Raw genomic sequence first — 19,730 nt, 5'->3', positions numbered from 1 at the left:
CAGCACTATTGACAATAGCTAGAACCTGGAAGCAACCTAGATGTCCATGGACAGATGAATGGATAAAGAAGTTGTGGTACATATACACAATGGAATATTACTCAGCCATAAAAAGGAATGAATTTGAGTCAGTTTTAATGTGATGGATGAACCTAGAACCTACTATAGAGAGTGAAATAAGTCAGAAAAAGAAACATAAATATCATATTCTAATGCATATGTACGGAATCTAGAAAAATAGTATTGGAAAAATTTATTCACAGGGCAGCAGTGGAGAAACAGACATAGAGAATAGACTTATGGACATGGGGAGAGGGGAGGAGAGGGTGAAATGTATGGAAAGAGTAACATGGAAACTTACATTACCATATGTAAAATAGATCGCCAACGGGAATTTGCTGTATGGCTCAGGAAACTCAAACGGGCTCTGCATCAATCTTGAGGGATGGGATTGGGAGGGGAGGGAGGGAGGTTCAAAAGGGAGGGGATATATGTATATGTGTGCCTGATTCATGTTTAGGTTTGACAGAAAAACAAAATTCTGTAAACCAATTATCTATAATTGTAATTATAATTGTAATTATACTTTACAATTATAATTGTAAAGCAGTTATCCTTCAATAAGAAAATAAATTAATTAAAATTAAAAAAAAAAAACTAGTAAGCAAGACATTGCTTCCTTTACCATGAAAGTGTTCTGCCTAAATTAATAAATAATGGAACTAAATGGTATGTTCAGAATTCTCAAATTTTGAACAATTAGATGCTCAAAATTGTCCAAGCGAGGCTTTAATAGTACGTGAACCGTAAACTTTCACATGTTCAAGCTGGATTCAGAAAAGGCAGAGGAACCAGAGATCAAATTGCCAACATCCACTGGATCATCAAAAAACACAGAGAGTTCCAGAAAAACATCTACTTCTGCTTTATTGACTATGCCAAAGCCTTTGACTGTGTGGATCACAACAAACTGGAAAATTCTGAAAGAGATGGGAATACTACACCACCTGATCTGCCTCTTGAAAAATCTGTATGCAGGTCAGGAAGCAACAGTTAGAACTGGACATGGAACAACAGACTGCTTCCAAATCAGGAAAGGAGTAGGTCAAGGCTGTATTTTGTCACCCGGATTATTTAACTTATATGCAGATGACACCACCCTTATGGCAGAAAGTGAAGAAGAACTAAAGAGCCTCTTGATGAAAGTGAAAGAAGAGAGTGAAAAAGTTGACTTAAAATTCAGCATTCAGAAAACGAAGATCATGGCATCCAGTCCCATCACTTCATGGCAAATAGATGGGGAAACAATGGAAACAGTGATAAATTTTATTTTTCTGGGCTCCAAAATCACTGCAGATGGTGACTGCAGCCATGAAATCAAGAAACGTTGCTCCTTGGAAGAAAAGCTATGACCAAGCTAGACAGCATATTAAAAAGCAGAGACATTACTTTGCCAACAAAGGTCCGTCTAGTCAAAGCTACGGTTTTTCCAGTGGTCATGTATGGATGTGAGAGTTGGACTATCAAGAAAGCTGAGCACCGAAGAACTGATGCTTTTGAACTGAGGTGTTGAGGAAGACTCTTGAGAGTCCCTTGGACTGCAAGGAGATCCAACCAGTCCATCCTAAAGGAAATCAGTCCTGAACATTCATTGCAAGGAATGATGCTGAAGCTGAAGCTCCAATGCTTTGGCCACCTAATGTGAAGAACTGGCTCATTGGAAAAGACCCTGTTGCTGGGAAAGATTGAAGGTGGGAGGAGAAGAGGACGACAGGATGAGATGGTTGGATGGCATCACCGACTCAATGGGCCTGAGTTTGAGTAGACTCTGGGAGTTGGTGATGGACAGGGAGGCCTGGCGTGCTGCAGTCCATGGGGTTGCAAAGAGTCGGACACGACTGAGCAACTGAACTGAACATCAAAAAGCTTAAACATATACATTAAGAGGCATTATAGCATAATGGTTAAAAACTCAGTTCTGCCATTTTTTAGCTGTGTGACTTTAGGCAAGTTATTTAATTTCTTTTTGACTCTGTTTACTACATGAAATAAAACTGAAATACATACTTCTGTGTAAGTGTTGATGCATAAAGCCTTAACTAAATAAGAAAGCAAGAGATCAAAGAGGTAAAGGAAAATAGAAGAGCTCAAACAAAAAGAATTTGAGGCCAGTGAGGCACTGCATATTAATAACTAGATCTGACCCTCAGTTTTTACAGATCAGTATCAGTGTTATTCAAAGTATGGTCATTGGGTAAAAGTTCTCAAACTATTTGTTGCAGGTCTGCTACAAGCTAAAAAGCTTGTGCTAGTAATCAACTGCAAAACTAAACACACCATTTCATTTCAGTTCAGTCGCTCAGTCGTGTCCGACTCTTTGCGACCCCACGGACTGCAGCACGCCAGGCCTCCCTGTCCATCACCAACTCCCACAGTTTATTAAAACTCAGGCCCACTGAGTCGGTGATGCTATCCAACCATCTCATCCTCTGTTGTCCCCTTTTCTTCCCACCTTCAATCATTCCCAGCAACAGGGTCTTTTCCAGTGAGCCAGTTCTTCACATCAGGTGGCCGAAGTATTGGAGTTTCAGCTTCAGCATCAGTCCTTCCAATGAACACCCAGGACTGATCTCCTTTAGGATGGACTGGTTGGATCTCCTTGCAGTCCAAGGGACTCTGAAGAGTCTTCCCCAACACCACAGTTCAAAAGCATCAATTCTTCAGTGCTCATCTTTCTTTACAGTCCAGCTCTCACATCCATACATGACTACTGGAAGAAATCGTAGCTTTGACTAGACGGACCTTTTTGGCAAAGTAATGTCTCTGCTTTTTAACATGCTGTCTAGGTTGGTCATAGCTTTTCTTCCAAGGAGCAACATCTCTTGATTTCATGGCTGCGGTCACCATCTGCAGTGATTTTGGAGCCCAAAAAGATAAAATCTGTCACTGTTTCCATTTCCCCATCTATTTGCCATGAAGTAATGGGGCCGGATGCCATGATCTTAGTTTTCTGAATGTTGTTTTAAGCCAATTTTTTCACTTTCATCAAGAGGCTCTTTAGTTCTTCTTCACTTTCTGCCATAAGGGTGGTGTCATCTGCATATCTGAGGTTACTGATATTTCTCCCGGCCTTCTTGATTCCAGCTGGTGCTTCATCCAGCCCAACGTTTCTCATGATGTACTCTGCATATAAGTTAAATAATCTGGGTGACAAAATACAGCCTTGACATGCTCCTTTCCCTATTTGGAACCAGTCTATTGTTCCACGTCCGATTCTCACTGTTGGTTCTTGACCTGCATACAGATTTTTCAGGAGGCAGGTCAGGTGGTCTGGTATTTCTATCTCTTTCAGAATTTTCCACAGTTTGTTGTGATCTACACAGTCAAAGGCTTTGGCATAGTCAATAAAGCAGAAGTAGATGTTTTTCTGGAACTCTGTCTTTTTGATGATCCAGTGGATGTTGGCAATTTGATCTCTGGTTCCTCTGCCTTTTCTAAATTCAGCTTGAACATCTGGAAGTTCATGATTCATGTATTGCTGAAGCCTGGCTTGGAGAGTTTTGAGCATTACTTTACTAGTGTGTGAGAGGAGTGCAATTGTGCAGTAGTTTGAGCATTCTTTGACATTGCCTTTCTTTGGGATTGGAATGAAAACTGACCTTTTCGAGTGTGGCCACTGTGGAGTTTTCCAAATTTGCGGGCATATTGAGTGCAGCGCTTTCATAGCATCATCTTTTAGGATTTGAAATAGCTCAAGTGGAATTCCATCACCTCCACTAGCTTTGTTTGTAGTGATGCTTCCTAAGGCCCACTTGACTTCACACTCCAGAATGTCTGTCTCTATGTGAGTGATCACACCATTGTCGTTATCTGGGTTGTGAAGATATTGTTTGTATAGTTCTTCTGTGTATTCTTGCCACTTCTTCTTAATATCTTCTGCTTCTGTTAGGTCCATACCATTTGTGCCCTTTATTGTGCCCATCTTTGCATGAAATCTTCCTCTGATATCTCTAATTTTCTTGAAAGAGATCTATAGTCTTTCACATTCTATTTTTTTCCTCTTATTTCTTTGCATTGATCACTGAGGAATGCTTTCTTATCTCTCTTTGCTATTCTTTGGAACTCTGCATTCAAATTTGTTTTTTTTTCCTTTTCTCCTTTGCCTTTCACTTCTCTTCTTTTTTCATCTAATTTGTAAGCCCTCCTCAGACAACCGTTTTGCCATTTTGCATTTCTTTTTCCTGGGATTGGTCTTGATCACTGCCTCCAGTACAGTGTCCCAAACCACAGTCCATAGTTCTTCAGGCACTCTGTCTATTAGATCTAATCCCTTGAATCTATTTGTGACTCCCATATATTTGTAAGGAATTTGATTAGGTCATTCCTGAATGGTCCATTTCCCTACTTTTCTTCAATTTAAGTCTGACTTGGGGCTTCCCTCATAGCTCAGGGAGTAAAGAGTCTGCCTGCAGTGCAGGATACCTGGGTTCGATTCCTGGGTCGGGAAGATCCCCTGGAGAAAGAAATGACAACCCACTCCACTATTCTTACCTGGAGAATTCCATGGACAGTTACAAAGAGTCAAACACAACTGAGGGACTAGCACTTTCACTTTGCAGTAAGGAGTTCATGATCTGAGCCACAGTCATCTCCCAGTCTTGTTTTTGCTGACTGTATAGAGCTTCTCTATCTTTGACTGCAAAGAATATAATCAGTCTGATTTCGGTATTGACCACCTGGTGATGTCTGTGTGTAGAGTCTTCTCTTGTGTTGTTGGAAGCGGGTGCTTGCTGTGACCAGTGCGTTCTCTTGGCAAAACTCTGTTAGCCTTTGTCCAGCTTTTTTTTGTACTCCCAACGCCAAATTTGCCTGTTACTCCAGGTATCTCTTGACTTCCTACTTTTGCATTCCAGTCCCTTATAATGAAACAGATATCTTTTTTGGGTATTAGTTTTAGAAGGTCTTGTAGGTCTTCATCGGACCATTCAACTTGAACATTACTGGTTGGGGCATACACCTGGATTACTGTGATATTGGACTTCCCTTATAGCTAAGTTGGTGTATCATCTGCCTGCAATGCAGGAGTCCCAGTTTGATTCCTGGATCGGGAAGATCCCTTGGAGAAGGAAATGGCAACCCATTCCCGTATTCTTGCCTGGAGAATCTCATGGACCGTGGATCCTGGCCGGATCACAAGAGTCAGACACAACATAGTGACTAAACCACCACCATAACTACCCCTGTGATATTGAATTGTTTGCCTTGGAAACAGAGATCATTCTGTCATTTTTGAGATTGCATCCAAATACTGCATTTCGGACTCTTTTGTTGACTATGAGGGCTCTTCCATTTCTTCTAAGGGATTTTTGCACACAGTAGTAGATATAATGGTCATCAGAGTTAAATTCACCCACTCCAGTCCATTTTAGTTCACTGATTTCTAAAATGTTGATGTTTACTCTTGCCGTCTGCTGTTTGACCACTTGTAATTTACCTTGATTCATGGACCTAACATTGAAGGTTCCTATGCAATATTGCTCTTTGCAACATCGGACTTTACTTCCATCACCAGTCACATCCACAACTGGGTGTTCTTTTTGCTTTGTCTCTGTCTCTTCATTCTTTCTGGAGTTATTTCTCCACTGATCTCCACTAGCATATTGGGTGCCTACCCACTTGGGGAGTTCATCTTTCAGTGTCCTTTTTGCCTTTTCATATTGCTTATGGGCTTCTCAAGGCAAGACTACTGAAGTGGTTTGCCATTCCCCTCTCCAGTGGACCACGTCCATCCATCTAGGGTGGCCCAACACAGCATGGCTCATAGTTTCATTGAGTTAGACAAGGCTGTGGTCCATGTGATCAGATTGGTTAGTTTTCTGTGATTGTGGTTTTCATTCTTTCTGCCCTCTGCTGGATAAGGATAAGAGGCTTATGGAAGCTTCCTGATAGGAGAGACTGACTGAGGGGGAAACTGGGTCTTATTCAGACGGGCAGGGCCATGTTCAGTAAATCTTTAATCCAGTTTTTTGTTGATGGGTGGGGCTGTGTTCCCTCCTTGTTTTTTGACCTGAGGCCAAACTATGGTGGAAGTAATGAAGATAATGGTGACCTCTTTCCGAAGGTCCCCTGCACTCGGTGCCCCCAACCCTGCAGCAGGCCACTGTTGACCCACACCTCCGCCAGAGACTCCTGTACACTCTCGGGCAAGTCTGGGTCAGTCTCTAGCTGAAAAATGGCAGAACTGAGTTTTTAACCATTATGCTATAATGCTTCTTAATGTAAACGTTTAAGCTTTTTGATGTACTATGTGGCAATTCCATGTGTTTCAACCAACTGTCAGAAAACAGAACATGTAAGAAGTATTAAATACATATATGAGGCAACAGATTAATAATGGATTTCTAAAAGAACTTTAAAACGGATCTAGTCTGTGTGTATGTGTTTGGAGATAAAGTAGATTTTGAAAGTAGGCCAGTTTCCATATCCTCTGAGCTCCCCTCCCACTTAACCAAAGAAAAAGATACCTTTTATAGATGCTGAACATAACGATAGCACAATCTCTAAGAGGGTAATGATCTCTAAGTGACGAGCAAAAGGACAGTTCAAGTTGCTGCTTTTGGTGATTAATCACATCACCAGCAATCTGCCCAGGGATTGATCATCTTAACTTTGGCTGTACATATTTTTTGTTAAGAGTAAAGTATAACTTTCATGCCCTAGGATGCCCCAAATGGACTTTGTTAGGATGATTTGAATTCAACTATGAAGGTTGTTACTTAATTCTTGATAAAAGAAGCAACTTACTAAGAAGCTGTTATTGTTCAGTAACTAAGTTGTGTCTGACTCTTTGTGACCCAATGGACTGCAGTACACCAGACTTCCGTATCCCTTAGTTGTGATAACTGAGCAGCTGTAACAACACTAAACTTGTGTATGCCCAAATATTAGTATATGCATGCCAGAATTGACACAATTACAAGGAGAAGTTTGTCCATTGTGGGAGAACTTTAAATATACCAGTTAATGAGAGATAGGTAAATAACTTAATTTGCAAGTATTAGGTATCTAATATACATATATAAAGCCGCATGCATATTTGACTATTGCTTTTGTGAATAGTATATAGCCTTAGTTGCTGCATTCTGCAGGGTACCATGGAACTCTGTAGTGAATCAGAGGAATACCTTCAGATATTCCAAATTTTTGTGAGAAACACAGTGCCACTTAACATTTCAGATACCACGGAATCATTCGTTACCACAGAACTGAAATAGTTCACAGTTTGACCGTTAGATTGCACTGTGTTTTTTTCAATTACATATTTTGTCTAAGTGAAATAAAGGTATTTTCTTTAAACTTCTGTGTGCCTTGGCACCTCCCCTCCTCCAATTACTATTAACTTGTTTGGACCTAACTGTTGGGTATTGCCTTTGGCCTATTATATGTACTGAGAAAGGTTGGGAAACTGTTGTAAAGCAAATGTCAGCTAATTTCAGTGTTGTACAGACTTTGTTCTCTATCACGATACAGTTAAATGAGAAATAAGTGAATGAGAAAGTTACCAAAACCTCATAATTGTTGGGGAAAAGTAAGCACTTCTAAATACCTTGAGCATCAAGAAATCCTAATGGAAGTTCAGTTCAGTTCAGTCGCTCAGTCGTGTCCGACTCTTTGTGAACCCATGAATTGCAGCACGTCAGGCCTCCCTGTCCATCACCAACTCCTGGAATTTATCCAAACCCATGTCCATCGAGTCAGTGATGCCATCCAGCCATCTCATCCTCTGTCATCCCCTTCTCCTCCTGCCCCCGATCCTTCCCAGCATCAGGGTCTTTTCCAGTGAGCCAGCTCTTCGCATGAGGTGGCCAAAGTATTGGAGTTTCAGCTTCAACATCAGTCCTTCCAATGAACACCCAGGACTGATCTCCTTTAGGATGGACTGGCTGGATCTCCTTGCAGTCCAAGGGACTCACAAGAGTCTTCTCCAACACCACAGTTCAAAAGCATCAATTCTTCGGTGCTCAGCTTTCTTCACCATCCAACTCTAACATCTATACATGACTACTGGAAAAACCATAGCCTTGACTAGACAGACCTTTGTTGACAACGTAATGTCTCTGCTTTTTAATATGCTGTCTAGGTTGGTCATAACTTTTCCTTCCAAGGAGTAAGCGTCTTTTAATTTCATGGCTGCAATCACCATCTGCAGTGATTTTGGAGCCCCCCAAAATAAAGTCAGCTACTGTTTCTACTGTTTCCCCATCTATTTGCCATGAAGTGATGGGACCAGATTCCATGATCTTAGTTTTCTGAATGTTGAGCTTTAAGCCAACTTTTTCACTTTCCTCTTCCACTTTCATCAAGAGGCTCTTTAGTTCTTCTTCACTTTCTGCCGTATGTCATCTGCATATCTGAGGTTATTGATATTTCTCCCAGCAATCTTGATTCCAGCTTGTGCTTCTTCCAGCCCAGCATTTCTCATGATGTACTATGCATATAAGTTAAATAAGCAGGGTGACAATACAGCCTTGACGCACTCCTTTTACTGTTTGGAACCAGTCTGTCCAATTCTAACTGTTGCTTCCTGACCTGCATACAGATTTCTCAGGAGGCAGATCAGGTGGTCTGGTATTCCCATCTCTTTCAGAATTTTCCAGTTTGTTGTGATCCACACAGTCAAAGGCTTTGGCATAGTCAATAAAGCAGAAATAGATGTTTTTTTGGAACTCTGTCTTTTTGATGATCCAGTGGATGTTGGCAATTTGATCTCTGGTTCCTCTGCCTTTTCTAAAACCAGTTTGAACATCTGGAAGTTCATGGTTCACATATTGTTGAAGCCTGGCTTGGAGAATTTTGAGTATTACTTTACTAGTGTGTAAGATGGGTGCAATTGTGCGGTAGTTTGAACATTCTTTGGCATTGCCTTTCTTTGGGATTGGAATGAAAACTGACCTTTTTGAGTCCTGTGGCCACTGCTGAGTTTTCCAAATTTGCGAGCATATAGAGTGCAGCACTTTCACAGCATCATCTTTCAGGATTTGAAATAGCTCAACTGGAATTCCATCACCTCCACTAGCTTTGTTCATAGTGATGCTTTCTAATGCCCACTTGACTTCGCATTCCAGGATGTCTGGCTCTAGGTGAGTGATCACACCATCGTGATTATCTGGGTCGCCAAGATCTTTTTTATATACAGTTTTTCTGTGTATTCTTGCCACCTCTTCTTAATATCTTCTGCTTCTGTTAGGTCCATACCATTTCTGTCCTTTATTGAGCCCATCTTTGCATGACATGTTCCCTTGGTATCTCTAATTTTCTTGAAGAGATCTCTAGTCTTTGCCATTGTGTTCCTAAGATGGACTGGAATGGGTCAGTTTTACTCATGACCATTATATCTACTACTGTGGGCAGGAATCCCTTAGAAGAAATGGAGTAGCCATCACGGTCAACAGAAGAGTCCGAAAGGCAGTACTTGGATGCAATCTCAAAAACAACAGAATGATCTCTGTTCGTTTCCAGGGCAAACCATTCAATATCACGGTAATCCAAGTCTATGCCCCGACCAGTAACGCTGAAGACGATGAGCTTGAACGGTTCTATGAAGACCTACAAGACCTTCTAGAGCTAACACCCAAAAAAGATGTCCTTTTCATTATACAGGACTGGAATGCAAAAGTAGGAAGTCAGGAAACACCTGGAGTAACAGGCAAATTTGGCCTTGTAGTACAGAATGAAGCAGGGCAAAGGCTGATAGAGTTCTGCCAAGAGAACGCGCTGGTCATAGCAAATACCCTCTTCCAACAACACAAGAGAAGACTCTACACATGGACATCACCAGATGGTCAGCACCATAATTAGATTGATTATATTCCTTGGAGCTAAAGATGGAGAAGCTCTATACAGTCAGCAAAAACAAGACCGAGCTGACTGTGGCTCGGATCATGAACTCCTTATTGCCAAATTCAGACTTAAATTGAAGAAAGTAGGGATAACCACTAGACCCTTCAGTTACGACCTAAATCAGATCCCTTACGATTATACAGTGAAAGTGAGAAATAGATTTAAGGGACTAGATCTGATAGACAGAGTGCCTCATGAACTATGGATGGAGGTTCATGACATTGTTACAGGAGACAGGGATCAAACCATCCCCATGGAAAAGAATGCAAAAAGGCAAAATGGCTGTCTGAGGAGGCCTTACAAATAGCTGTGAAAAGAAGCAAAGCGAAAAGCAAAGAAAAGGAAGGATATTCCCATTTGAATGCAGAGTTCCAAAGAATAGCAAGGAGAGATAAGAAAGCCTTCCTCACTGATCAGTGCAAAGAAATAGAGGAAAACAACGGAATGGGAAAGACTAGAGATCTCTTCAAGAAAATTAGAGATACCAAGGGAACATTTCATGCAAAGATAGGCTCGGTAGTGGAAGTTCGTTAACACCAATAATATGACCAATAGGAAGATGTTACATGTCAGAACCTGTGGAATTGAAGAGTTACCTTTACAGGAGAAATTTATAGCAGATAGAGGGGAATGAAAGGAATTTAAAAGACATGTTAATTCACATGTAGCATTATTTTTTAAAAAAATATTAGTACATTACTTCCCTGCGTAGTATAGATCCCCTGGAGAAGGGAATGGCTACCCACTCCAATATTCTTCCCTGGAGAATTCTGTGGATAGAAGAGACTGGCGGGCTACAGTCCATGGGGTCGCAAAGAATTGGACACAACTGAGCAACTAACACTTTCACTTTCACATCACTTAGTTTTTACTGCATGAGAAGACTCTTGAGAGTCAGCTGGCAAACAAGGAGATCAAACCAGTCAATCCTAAAGGAAATCAACTCTGAATATTTGTTTGAAAGATTAATGCTGAAGCTCCAGTACTTCAGCCACATGATGTGAAGAGCCAGCTCGTTGGAAAAGACCCTGATGCTGGGAAAGACTGAGGTCAGGAGAAGAAGGGGGCAACTGAGGATGAGGTGGTTGGATTGCATCACCAATTCAATGGACGTTAGTTTGACCAAACACTGGGACATAGCGAAGATCAGGGAAGCCTGGCATGCTTCTATCCACGGGGTTTCAGAGTCAGACACAACTTAGCGACTGAACAACAACAACGAACCACTCCAAAGCCTAGTGGCTTATTAACACAATAGCCATTTTATTCCACTGACAGTTCTGTGGGTTGGCAGAGTGGTTCTTCTCTTCTGGGCCAGTTGACCTGATCTCTGCTTGGGCTCCTTCACTCATCTCTGGTCAGCTGGCAGGTTAGCTAGTGACTGGATGATCTAAGATAGTCTCATAGAGGTTTCTTACTATTGACTGAGACTTCAGTTGTCTTCCGCATAGCCTCATCCTGCAGCAGGCAAGCTCACAAGTTGTTCACCTGGTGGCTCTAGAATTATATAAGCGGCAAGAGAGGACATGCTTGGATGTGGAGGAACTTTTCAAGTTCATTTAATGAACTCAAGTCCATTGCCAAAGCAAGTTACATGGCCACACCTGGAAAAATAGAGGACCAGATTATCCAGAGGCATGGATCTGGGAAGGGGAATGATAATCATTTTCTAAAACAACCACAATTTGAATATGAACAATTTCATGCTAATAAATTTGAAAACTTAGGTGAAACAATTTCCCAGTGGAAAAATTTTTAAATAATTTACCCAGCTTACTCAAGAAGAAATTTAAAAACCTGAATAGATTTTAAAACAATTAGATCAGTAGCTAAAAATTTAACCTCTTTTATCTCCCTGAAAAGAAAAAGTACTCACAGATAGAACTCCAGCAAACATTCAAGGGACTGACAATTTCAGCCTTACTCAGTGATTTCAGAGAAGGTAGAGGGAACATTTCTCAACTCATTTTATAAGGTTAACAAACCATAACACCAAGAACCAGGCAAAGACAGCATGAGAAAAGATGTATATAAGCCAGTTTCACTTATGAACATAGGTGGAAAAAAATCCCACATACAGTATTATTAAATTGAATCCAGTAATGAATATACATACACGTTTTAATTCCAAGACAGGTTTATCCCAGGTTATACATTGAACATTAAAAAGTTCAGAGTTTAACATTAAAAACTCACAATTTACAACATTTATAGATGAAAGAAGAAAATTATGTGGTCTGAAATTTCAATAGATTTTTTTTAAAAAGCACAGCTTAATAAAATTGACCACCTATGTGTGTCTGAAAAAGAAAAAGAAAATTTAGCAAATCAGAATTAGAAAGGAGCTTCCTTACAGCAGACATAATATATAATGGTAAATGCTATCCCTGGATCGGGCATCTGTGTACAGAGGAGGATTTAGTTGTGCTTATGCTTTTGTATCACTTGTGCCTGAAATACCTGAGAGAGTAGGAGGAATAGGGGGAGTCAGATCCCTGAAAGGCCTTTGGGAGCTTAATTATTCAGACTTTGGTAAAGTTAGAGGAAACAGAGGATGAAAATAGAATCAGGATTAGAATAATTTTTGTTTTGTTTATCTGTCAAATCAGTCAACTTTGTTGAAACTTTTTAAATGGCTTAAGTTCCAAGAAGTGTTAAAAATTACCATACAATAGATGTTGTTGTGAGCCACACAGTCAAAGGCTTTCTCATAGTGAAGCAGAAGTAGATGTTTTTCTGGAAATCCCTTGCTTTCTCTATGATCCAATGAATATTGGCAAATTGATGTCAATTTTTTGGGCTCCAAAATCACTGCTGATGGTGACTACAGCCATGAAATTAGAAGACGCTTGCTACTTGGAAAAAAGCTATGACAAACCTAGACACTATATTAAAAAACAGAGACATTGCTTTTCCAACAAAGGTCCATGTAGTCAAAGCTATGGTTTTCCCAGTAGTCAAGTACGGATGTGAGAGTTGAGCCATAAAAAAAACTTGAGTGCCAAAGAATTGATGGTTTAGAATTGTAGTGCTGGAGAAGACTCTTGGAGTCCCTTGGACAGCAGGGAGAGCAAACCAGTCAGTCCTAAATATCTGATGAATATTCATTGGAAGGACTGATGCCTGAAGCTGAAGCTCCAATACTTTGGCCACCTGATGCCGAGAGCCGACTCACTGGTAAAGATCCTAATGCTGGGGAAGATTGAAAGCAAAAGGAGAAGAGGGCAGCAGAGGATCAGATGGTTAGATGGCTTCACTCACTTCATGGACATGAACTTAAACTCCAGAAGATGGTGGAAGACAGGGAAGCCTGGTGCGCTGAAGTCCATGGGGTCGCTAAGAATCAGACACAACTTAGCGACTGAATAACAAACAATAATGGATTTTAGGGTTAACTATGTTGTAAGTCACAAAGTAAAAAGCATACATTTTTTTTAAATTTGGAAAAAATTTCATACTTGCAGTTTGAAATTTAGAGTTTCGAGAATAGTACCAAAAAAGTACAGCACTCAGCACCCAACTTCCTTGATTCTTGGCCTTTTCCCATATTTGCCTTATTCTCACTTTCTCCCTGATAAATAAATATATATATTTATATATCACCCCCAACCAGTTAAGTTGCGACATGGTGCCCCCTTACACCCTTAGTACATCATTTTCATACACCTTCCAGTGTAACCACAGTTCTTTTTTCAAGTTCACATAAATTTCTATCTAATCCATAGACCGTCACTCATACTTTGCTAGCTTTTTCCAATAATATTCTTTTATAAATCCAAGATCCAATCTAGGATTAGACATTGCAATTAGTTGTATTGTTTCTTAAGTCTCCTTTGATCCAGTAGTTCTTCAGTCTATATCTTTCATGACAGTGTATTTGAATATATAGACTGATTTTTTAATAGAATGGCCAATTTAGGTTTGTCTGACTTTTCTCAGATGGTTGTTGTTATTACCACTGTTATTTTGCTCAGGAGTACCACCAAGATGATACTGTTTTCTCAGTACATAGACGAGAAGACATACCGTGTTGATTTTCATTTACTCTTTTTTCTTTTTAAACTGTATTTGAAATTAAAAAAATTTTTTTGTTGGCCTGCAAGGAGATCAAACCTGTCAATCCTAAAGGAAATCAGTCCTGAATATTCATTGGAGGAGTGATGCTGAATCTGAAACTCCAATGCTTTGGCCACCTGATGCGAAGAACTGGCTCATTGGAAAAGACCCTGATGCTGGGAAAGATTGAAGGCAGGAGAAGTGACTGATAGCTGATTCACTTTGCTGTATACCTGAAACTAACACAACATTGTAAATCAACTATCAGTTCAGTTCAGTCTCTCAGTCATGTCAGACTCTGCAACCCCATGGACTGCAGCGTGCCTGGCTTCCCTGTGCTTGCTCAAACTCATGTCCATTGAGTCGGTCATGCCATCCAACCATCTCATCCTCTCTTGTCCCCTTCTCCCATCTTTAATCTTTCCCAGCATCCGGGTCTTTTCCATGAGCCAGTTCTTCACATCAGGTGGCCAAAGTATTGGAGCTTCAGATTCAGCATCAGTCCTTGCAATGAATATTCAGGACTGATCTCTTTTAGGATGGACTGGTTGGATCTCCTTGCAGTCCAAGGGACTCTGAAGAGTCTTCCCCAACACCACAGTTCAAAAGCATCAATTCTTCAGCGCTCAGCTTTCTTTACAGTCCAACTCTCACATCCATACATGACCACTGGAAAAACCATAGCTTTGACTAGACGGACCTTTGTTGGCAAAGTAATGTCTCTGCTTTTTAATTTGCTGTCTAGGTTGTTCATAGCTTTTCTTCCAAGGAGCAAGCGTCTCTTGACTTCATGGCTGCAGTCACCATCTGCAATGATTTTGGAGCCCCCCAAAATAAAATCTGTCACTGTTTCCATTGTTTCCCCATCTATTTGCCATGAAGTGATGGGACCGGATGCAGTGATCTTAGTTTTCTGAATGTTGAGTTTTAAGCCAACTTTTTCACTCTCCTCTTTTACTTTCATCAAGAGGCTCTTCAGTTCCTCTTCATTTTCTGCCATAAGCGTGGTGTCATCTACATATCTGAGATTGTTGATATTTCTCCCAGCCATCTTGATTCCAGCTTGTGCTTCATCCAGCCCAGCATTTTGTATGATGTACTCTGCGTTTGAGTTAAGTAAGTAGGGTAACAATATACAGCATTGACGTACTGCTTTCCCAATTTGGAATCAGTCTGTTGTTCCATGTCCGTTTCTAACTATTGGTTCTTGACCTGCATACAGATTTCTCAGGAGGCAGGTCAGGTGGTCTGGTATTCCCATCTCTTTCAGAATTTTCCACAGTTTGTTGTGATCTACACAGTCAAAGGCTTTGGCATAGTCAATAAAGCAGAAGTAGATGTTTTTCTGGAACTCTCTGTCTTTTTGATGATCCAGTGGATGTTGGCAATTTGATCTCTGGTTTCTCTGCCTTTTCTAAATCCAGCTTGAACATCTGGAAGTTCACGGTTCATGTACTTTTGAAGCCTGGCTTGGAGAGTTTTGAGCATTACTTTACTAGTGTGTGAGATGAGTGTGATTGTGAGGTAGTTTGAGCATTCTTTGACATTGCCTTTCTTTGGGATTAGAATGAAAACTGACCTTTTTGAGTCCTGTGGCCACTGCTGAGTTTTCCAAATTTGCTGGCAGGTTGAGTGCAGCACTTTCATAGCATCATCTTTTAGAATTTGAAATAGCTCAAGTGGAATTCCATCACCTCCACTAGCTTTGTTCGTAGTGATGCTTTTATAAGGCCCGCTTGACTTCACACTCCAGGATGTCTGGCTCTATGTGAGTGATCACACCATTGTGGTTATCTGGGTCATTAAGATCTTTTTTGTATAGTTCTTCGGTGTATTCTTGCCACCTCTTCTTACTGTTTTCTCCTTCTGTTAGGTCCATACCGTTTCTGTCCTTTATTGTGCACATCTTTGCATGAAATGTTCCCTTGGTATCACTAATTTCCTTGAAGAGATATATTTGCTGTTTAAGATTTTTTTCCCCCATAGAGGTCATTACAGAATTTTGAGTATAATTCCCTGAGTTATGCATATTTTTCCTTTACTCGATTATAACCTTTGCCATTTGATCAGGAGATTTGTCTGCCCAGTTTTTTCTCTGTAAATTAGTAAGTATTCTGTGGGAAGCCACTTGAGACTATAAAATATTAGTGCATGATTTTCATATTTGTGAGATGTATTAATTTGAAAATAATGTAGAATTAATTATTTGAGTACATAATAAAGTGTGTTGTGATATAATTTGAAGTTGATAATCTCTGAAGCATTAGCGTACATGTAAGCATGTAGTTTAAACATGTTTACTTATACATAGTGCTTATACCATGCGTATAAGCCAGTAATCCTCATCTATCTCTAGTTTTTCTATTTGAGCTGAATTTTAGCATCAGTATTAATACATCATCAGTACCTTTCTGTTGTAATCAAACACTTCTGTAAATATTGAAGACCAGAAGGTAAAGCCTTGAAAGTTTTAAATTGAAAAGAATCTTAGATATCATACATCTGTTTTTACTTAATTCTGTAGACAAACTAAAAAAAGAAAAATTGTTGTTTACCCAGGTATATATTATGTAAAATGGCACACATTGCCATTACAAAGAGTTCAAAATCCATAAAATGTAGAAATAAAGAGTTTAAAACTGTGATAATAGCAAGTAGTTGACATTTTTACTAGTGAATTCCCATTCCTCCACTCCCAATAAGTGTGATACATACATATCTTAACATTTGAGCAATAAACCCTCATTAAGCTGGGTTCTTAGTAAATGCATTGCTTTTGGCAACCATTAGCAGTAAGTTGATGAAAGCTAGGATACTAGTTGAAATATCCTTGCTAGACCTTTATAATAATTTAAAATTTGAATCTTTATTACAAATTAGGAAGCACAGTATTGGTGAAAACAGTAGCTGCCTAATAAATTGTGTGTGTGTATGAGTGCTGGCCTTTAAACTGGTTAATTTTGTTACCAAATCCAGAATGTGGCCTGTCATTGATTTGCAATATACATATTTAATTCATATTATTCTTATAAAGAGATTTAGTGTTTATTTCACAGTTGGCTGATAAAGGTGAAATAATTTTAATGACGTTTTCATTAGCACCAGCCTTTACAACTTAACTATTTTATTGGTTGTCTTTCAGAACAAAAGAGATGAACACTTACTGAAAAAAAGAAATGTTCCCCAAGAGGAAAGTTTAGAAGATTCAGATGTTGATGCTGATTTTAAAGCAGTAAGTTGACCTTGCTTATAAGGTGTTTTAAAAATAATTTTTATAATAACCAGAGAATTTCATTCTCAACCTTAAGACTAATTTTACAATTATAGTTAGGGTATATTAACTCTTAACTTTCATAAATATATTAATTAATGTAATTTTGCTATTAAACTCTTTGCTGAACTATCTTTTTTTCTTTTTAAGCAAAATGTAACACTAGAAGCTATATTGCAGGTATGTCATTAATTTATATTTTCTTTTTGAAGTATTTTGAAATTGATTTTTTTTTTTTTTTAATATCTGAAATTTACGTTTGGTGTTGCAGAATGCCACAAGTGATAACCCAGTGGTCCAGTTGAGTGCTGTCCAGGCTGCAAGGTAAGGACAACTTTGTCCAGAGAGAGAATTATGTCACACCTGTTCTAGAAGTAGTACATTTTTATTTCTGTTCATAGTTTGAAACTTATGGCAGTTAATTTCTCATATTTCTTTTTCTAGAAAGCTTTTATCCAGTGACAGAAATCCACCAATTGATGACCTAATAAAATCTGGGATTTTACCAATTCTAGTGAAATGTCTAGAAAGGGATGATAAGTAAGTATGGATTTGACTCCCTGTTCACTTTTTGCAGTCAACTGAAAATTTGGGATTATTATTTAACTAATGAGTTCCATTTGGTTTTGCCTTTATCACATTTTTCATTTGTCATGTATTTTAATGTAATTTTCTTAATACTGTGATCATACTCTGCAGACCTAAGTGCTTTTCTTTTTAGTTTATAAATATGTGTGTGTATTTTCTAGGAAAATTTTAACATCTCTTTATTGTCTATTCTAAATTATCTCAAACATTTATAGTCTTTATTTGTTAGTTGGCTTTTTCTTCAGTAATGTTTTAAAACAACCCAAATAGTGTTTGAGTCATTCTTTGCTTATGAGTCTATATATAGATTAACCTCATGACTTGAGTCAACATGAATGGTTTCCAGAACTGAGTAGCTCTTTCTTACCCTGGGAATATTCCAGCTGATCCACTGATACTCTGTGAAGTCTTTAACAGAACTCCAACCATGATTAGTTGTCTATCATCATGGTTTTTATTTGTGGTAAATTAAAAATAGAGGGCAGATTATAATTTCCCAAAATAGAGAAAAACACCAGTTAGTATCTTTTGAGGTACCTTCTGCATTTTGCATTTTTGTCTTTGTCTTGGGCTCATTTGTATGGGTGTTTCTGTGAAATGTAGCTTGTATATAACAGAAGAGTATGCTGAAATATATACAGACATGTATAACTACCACTGAAGAAGGTAAAAATAGAAAATCGTCAATGGTTTCAGTCTGACTTAATGGATTTGTTATGGGAAATGGTGTCATAATATAAAAGACCCAAGACTGGAGCCGAATAGACCTTGGTTTAAATCTAGGGTTTGCTGCTGACCTAAACCCAAATAGCATTTGATCCTTAGGTACCTCATCTATAAAATTTAGATAGTTGTGTGGAATGAAAATAATATATACAAAATACCACATAGTACCAAGCATATAATAAATGTTTATTGTTGACTTATTGTGCTAATTTTATTATTTATTTTCTCTATCTTATCTCTCTCTTTTTAAATGATATCTTAGAAGACTTTCCCTAGCTTTGTAATTGTATTTTTTACATCTTTCTGTTTTCTAATTTCAGGCCCTCATTGTCAGTTTTGCCAAACCATCTATCCTAATTTAATAACTCTTTCTCCTTCCAGTCTGAGACAACATAAACTATCTCATCATCTTTGATCTTATCATTCCTTTATTTCTCCTCAACTTCGATACCATCTTATTTCTTGCCTTTTGCCAAAGTTCATCGTGTATTGATAGTTCTTGTCTGCTACTTCATTGTCTGATCTGTTCCATCTTTTTAACCTCACTGCTTGCTATTATCACTGACATTTTTTCTTCTCTAATCTCTCTAATCTTTTGATATTAACAACCTCACTCTTTTTCTTTGATATTTATAGAGTTGCTTCTAAGTTCCTAACCTTTGGCTTTCCTGGCTCATTCCAACCTCCTCCCACTTTGGCATTCTGTTTGAAAAGTATTGATTTTTTTAGGTATCTACCCTAACTTAACGTAGATAATTTCTTCTTAACAGGTTTTTCCTACATCAGCCTTTGACCATTTTTATCTCTTCTTCATGGACTTCAACATTGTTTTCTTTACTTCACTTTTCAGTAGCACTCTACACTTGGTATGTCTGTAGAATAAATTCTAAGTCCTGAAGCCTGAGATTTGAGTCCTGCTCCACACATACCACATACATACACACACACACACACACACACACACACATTGTAACTTACACTTGCAGTTTTATCCCTTGCAGTGTTGCATATCTTCTTGGCTTCAGCTCTGTTGATCTCTATGTTGTTGTCACCTGCACACATAATCATCCCAGCCATGGTGGTTTTATTTGTATTTCCAGCTGTCAGTGCCTTTCTTTATCGCTCTTGGAAAACCTAGTTCAGTTTTCACTTTCTTTGTGAAGTCTTCCATCACCATTCCAAATTATAA

General features: G+C 38.9%; 1 protein-coding gene across 2 annotated transcripts in view; it reads left to right on the top strand.

Moving 5' to 3' along the window:
- KPNA3 (karyopherin subunit alpha 3) overlaps positions 1-19,730 on the top strand; it is a 96,069-nt gene that overhangs the window by 52,399 nt on the left and 23,940 nt on the right. For both annotated transcript variants that reach the window (XM_081547578.1, XM_081547577.1), the window contains exons 3-6: positions 17,099-17,188; positions 17,378-17,407; positions 17,499-17,551; positions 17,672-17,767. In XM_081547578.1, the coding sequence (XP_081403704.1) occupies positions 17,099-17,188; positions 17,378-17,407; positions 17,499-17,551; positions 17,672-17,767 (269 nt within the window). The remainder of the gene's footprint in view (positions 1-17,098; positions 17,189-17,377; positions 17,408-17,498; positions 17,552-17,671; positions 17,768-19,730) is intronic.

The sequence above is a fragment of the Giraffa tippelskirchi genome, chromosome 12 (genome assembly GCF_054371585.1).
Source record: "Giraffa tippelskirchi isolate mGirTip1 chromosome 12, T2T-mGirTip1v1.2.pri, whole genome shotgun sequence".
In the NCBI taxonomy this organism is placed as follows: Eukaryota; Metazoa; Chordata; class Mammalia; order Artiodactyla; family Giraffidae; genus Giraffa; species Giraffa tippelskirchi.
The sequence above is the reverse complement of the archived record's forward strand: the minus strand, read 5'-3'. Positions and strand labels throughout refer to the sequence as shown.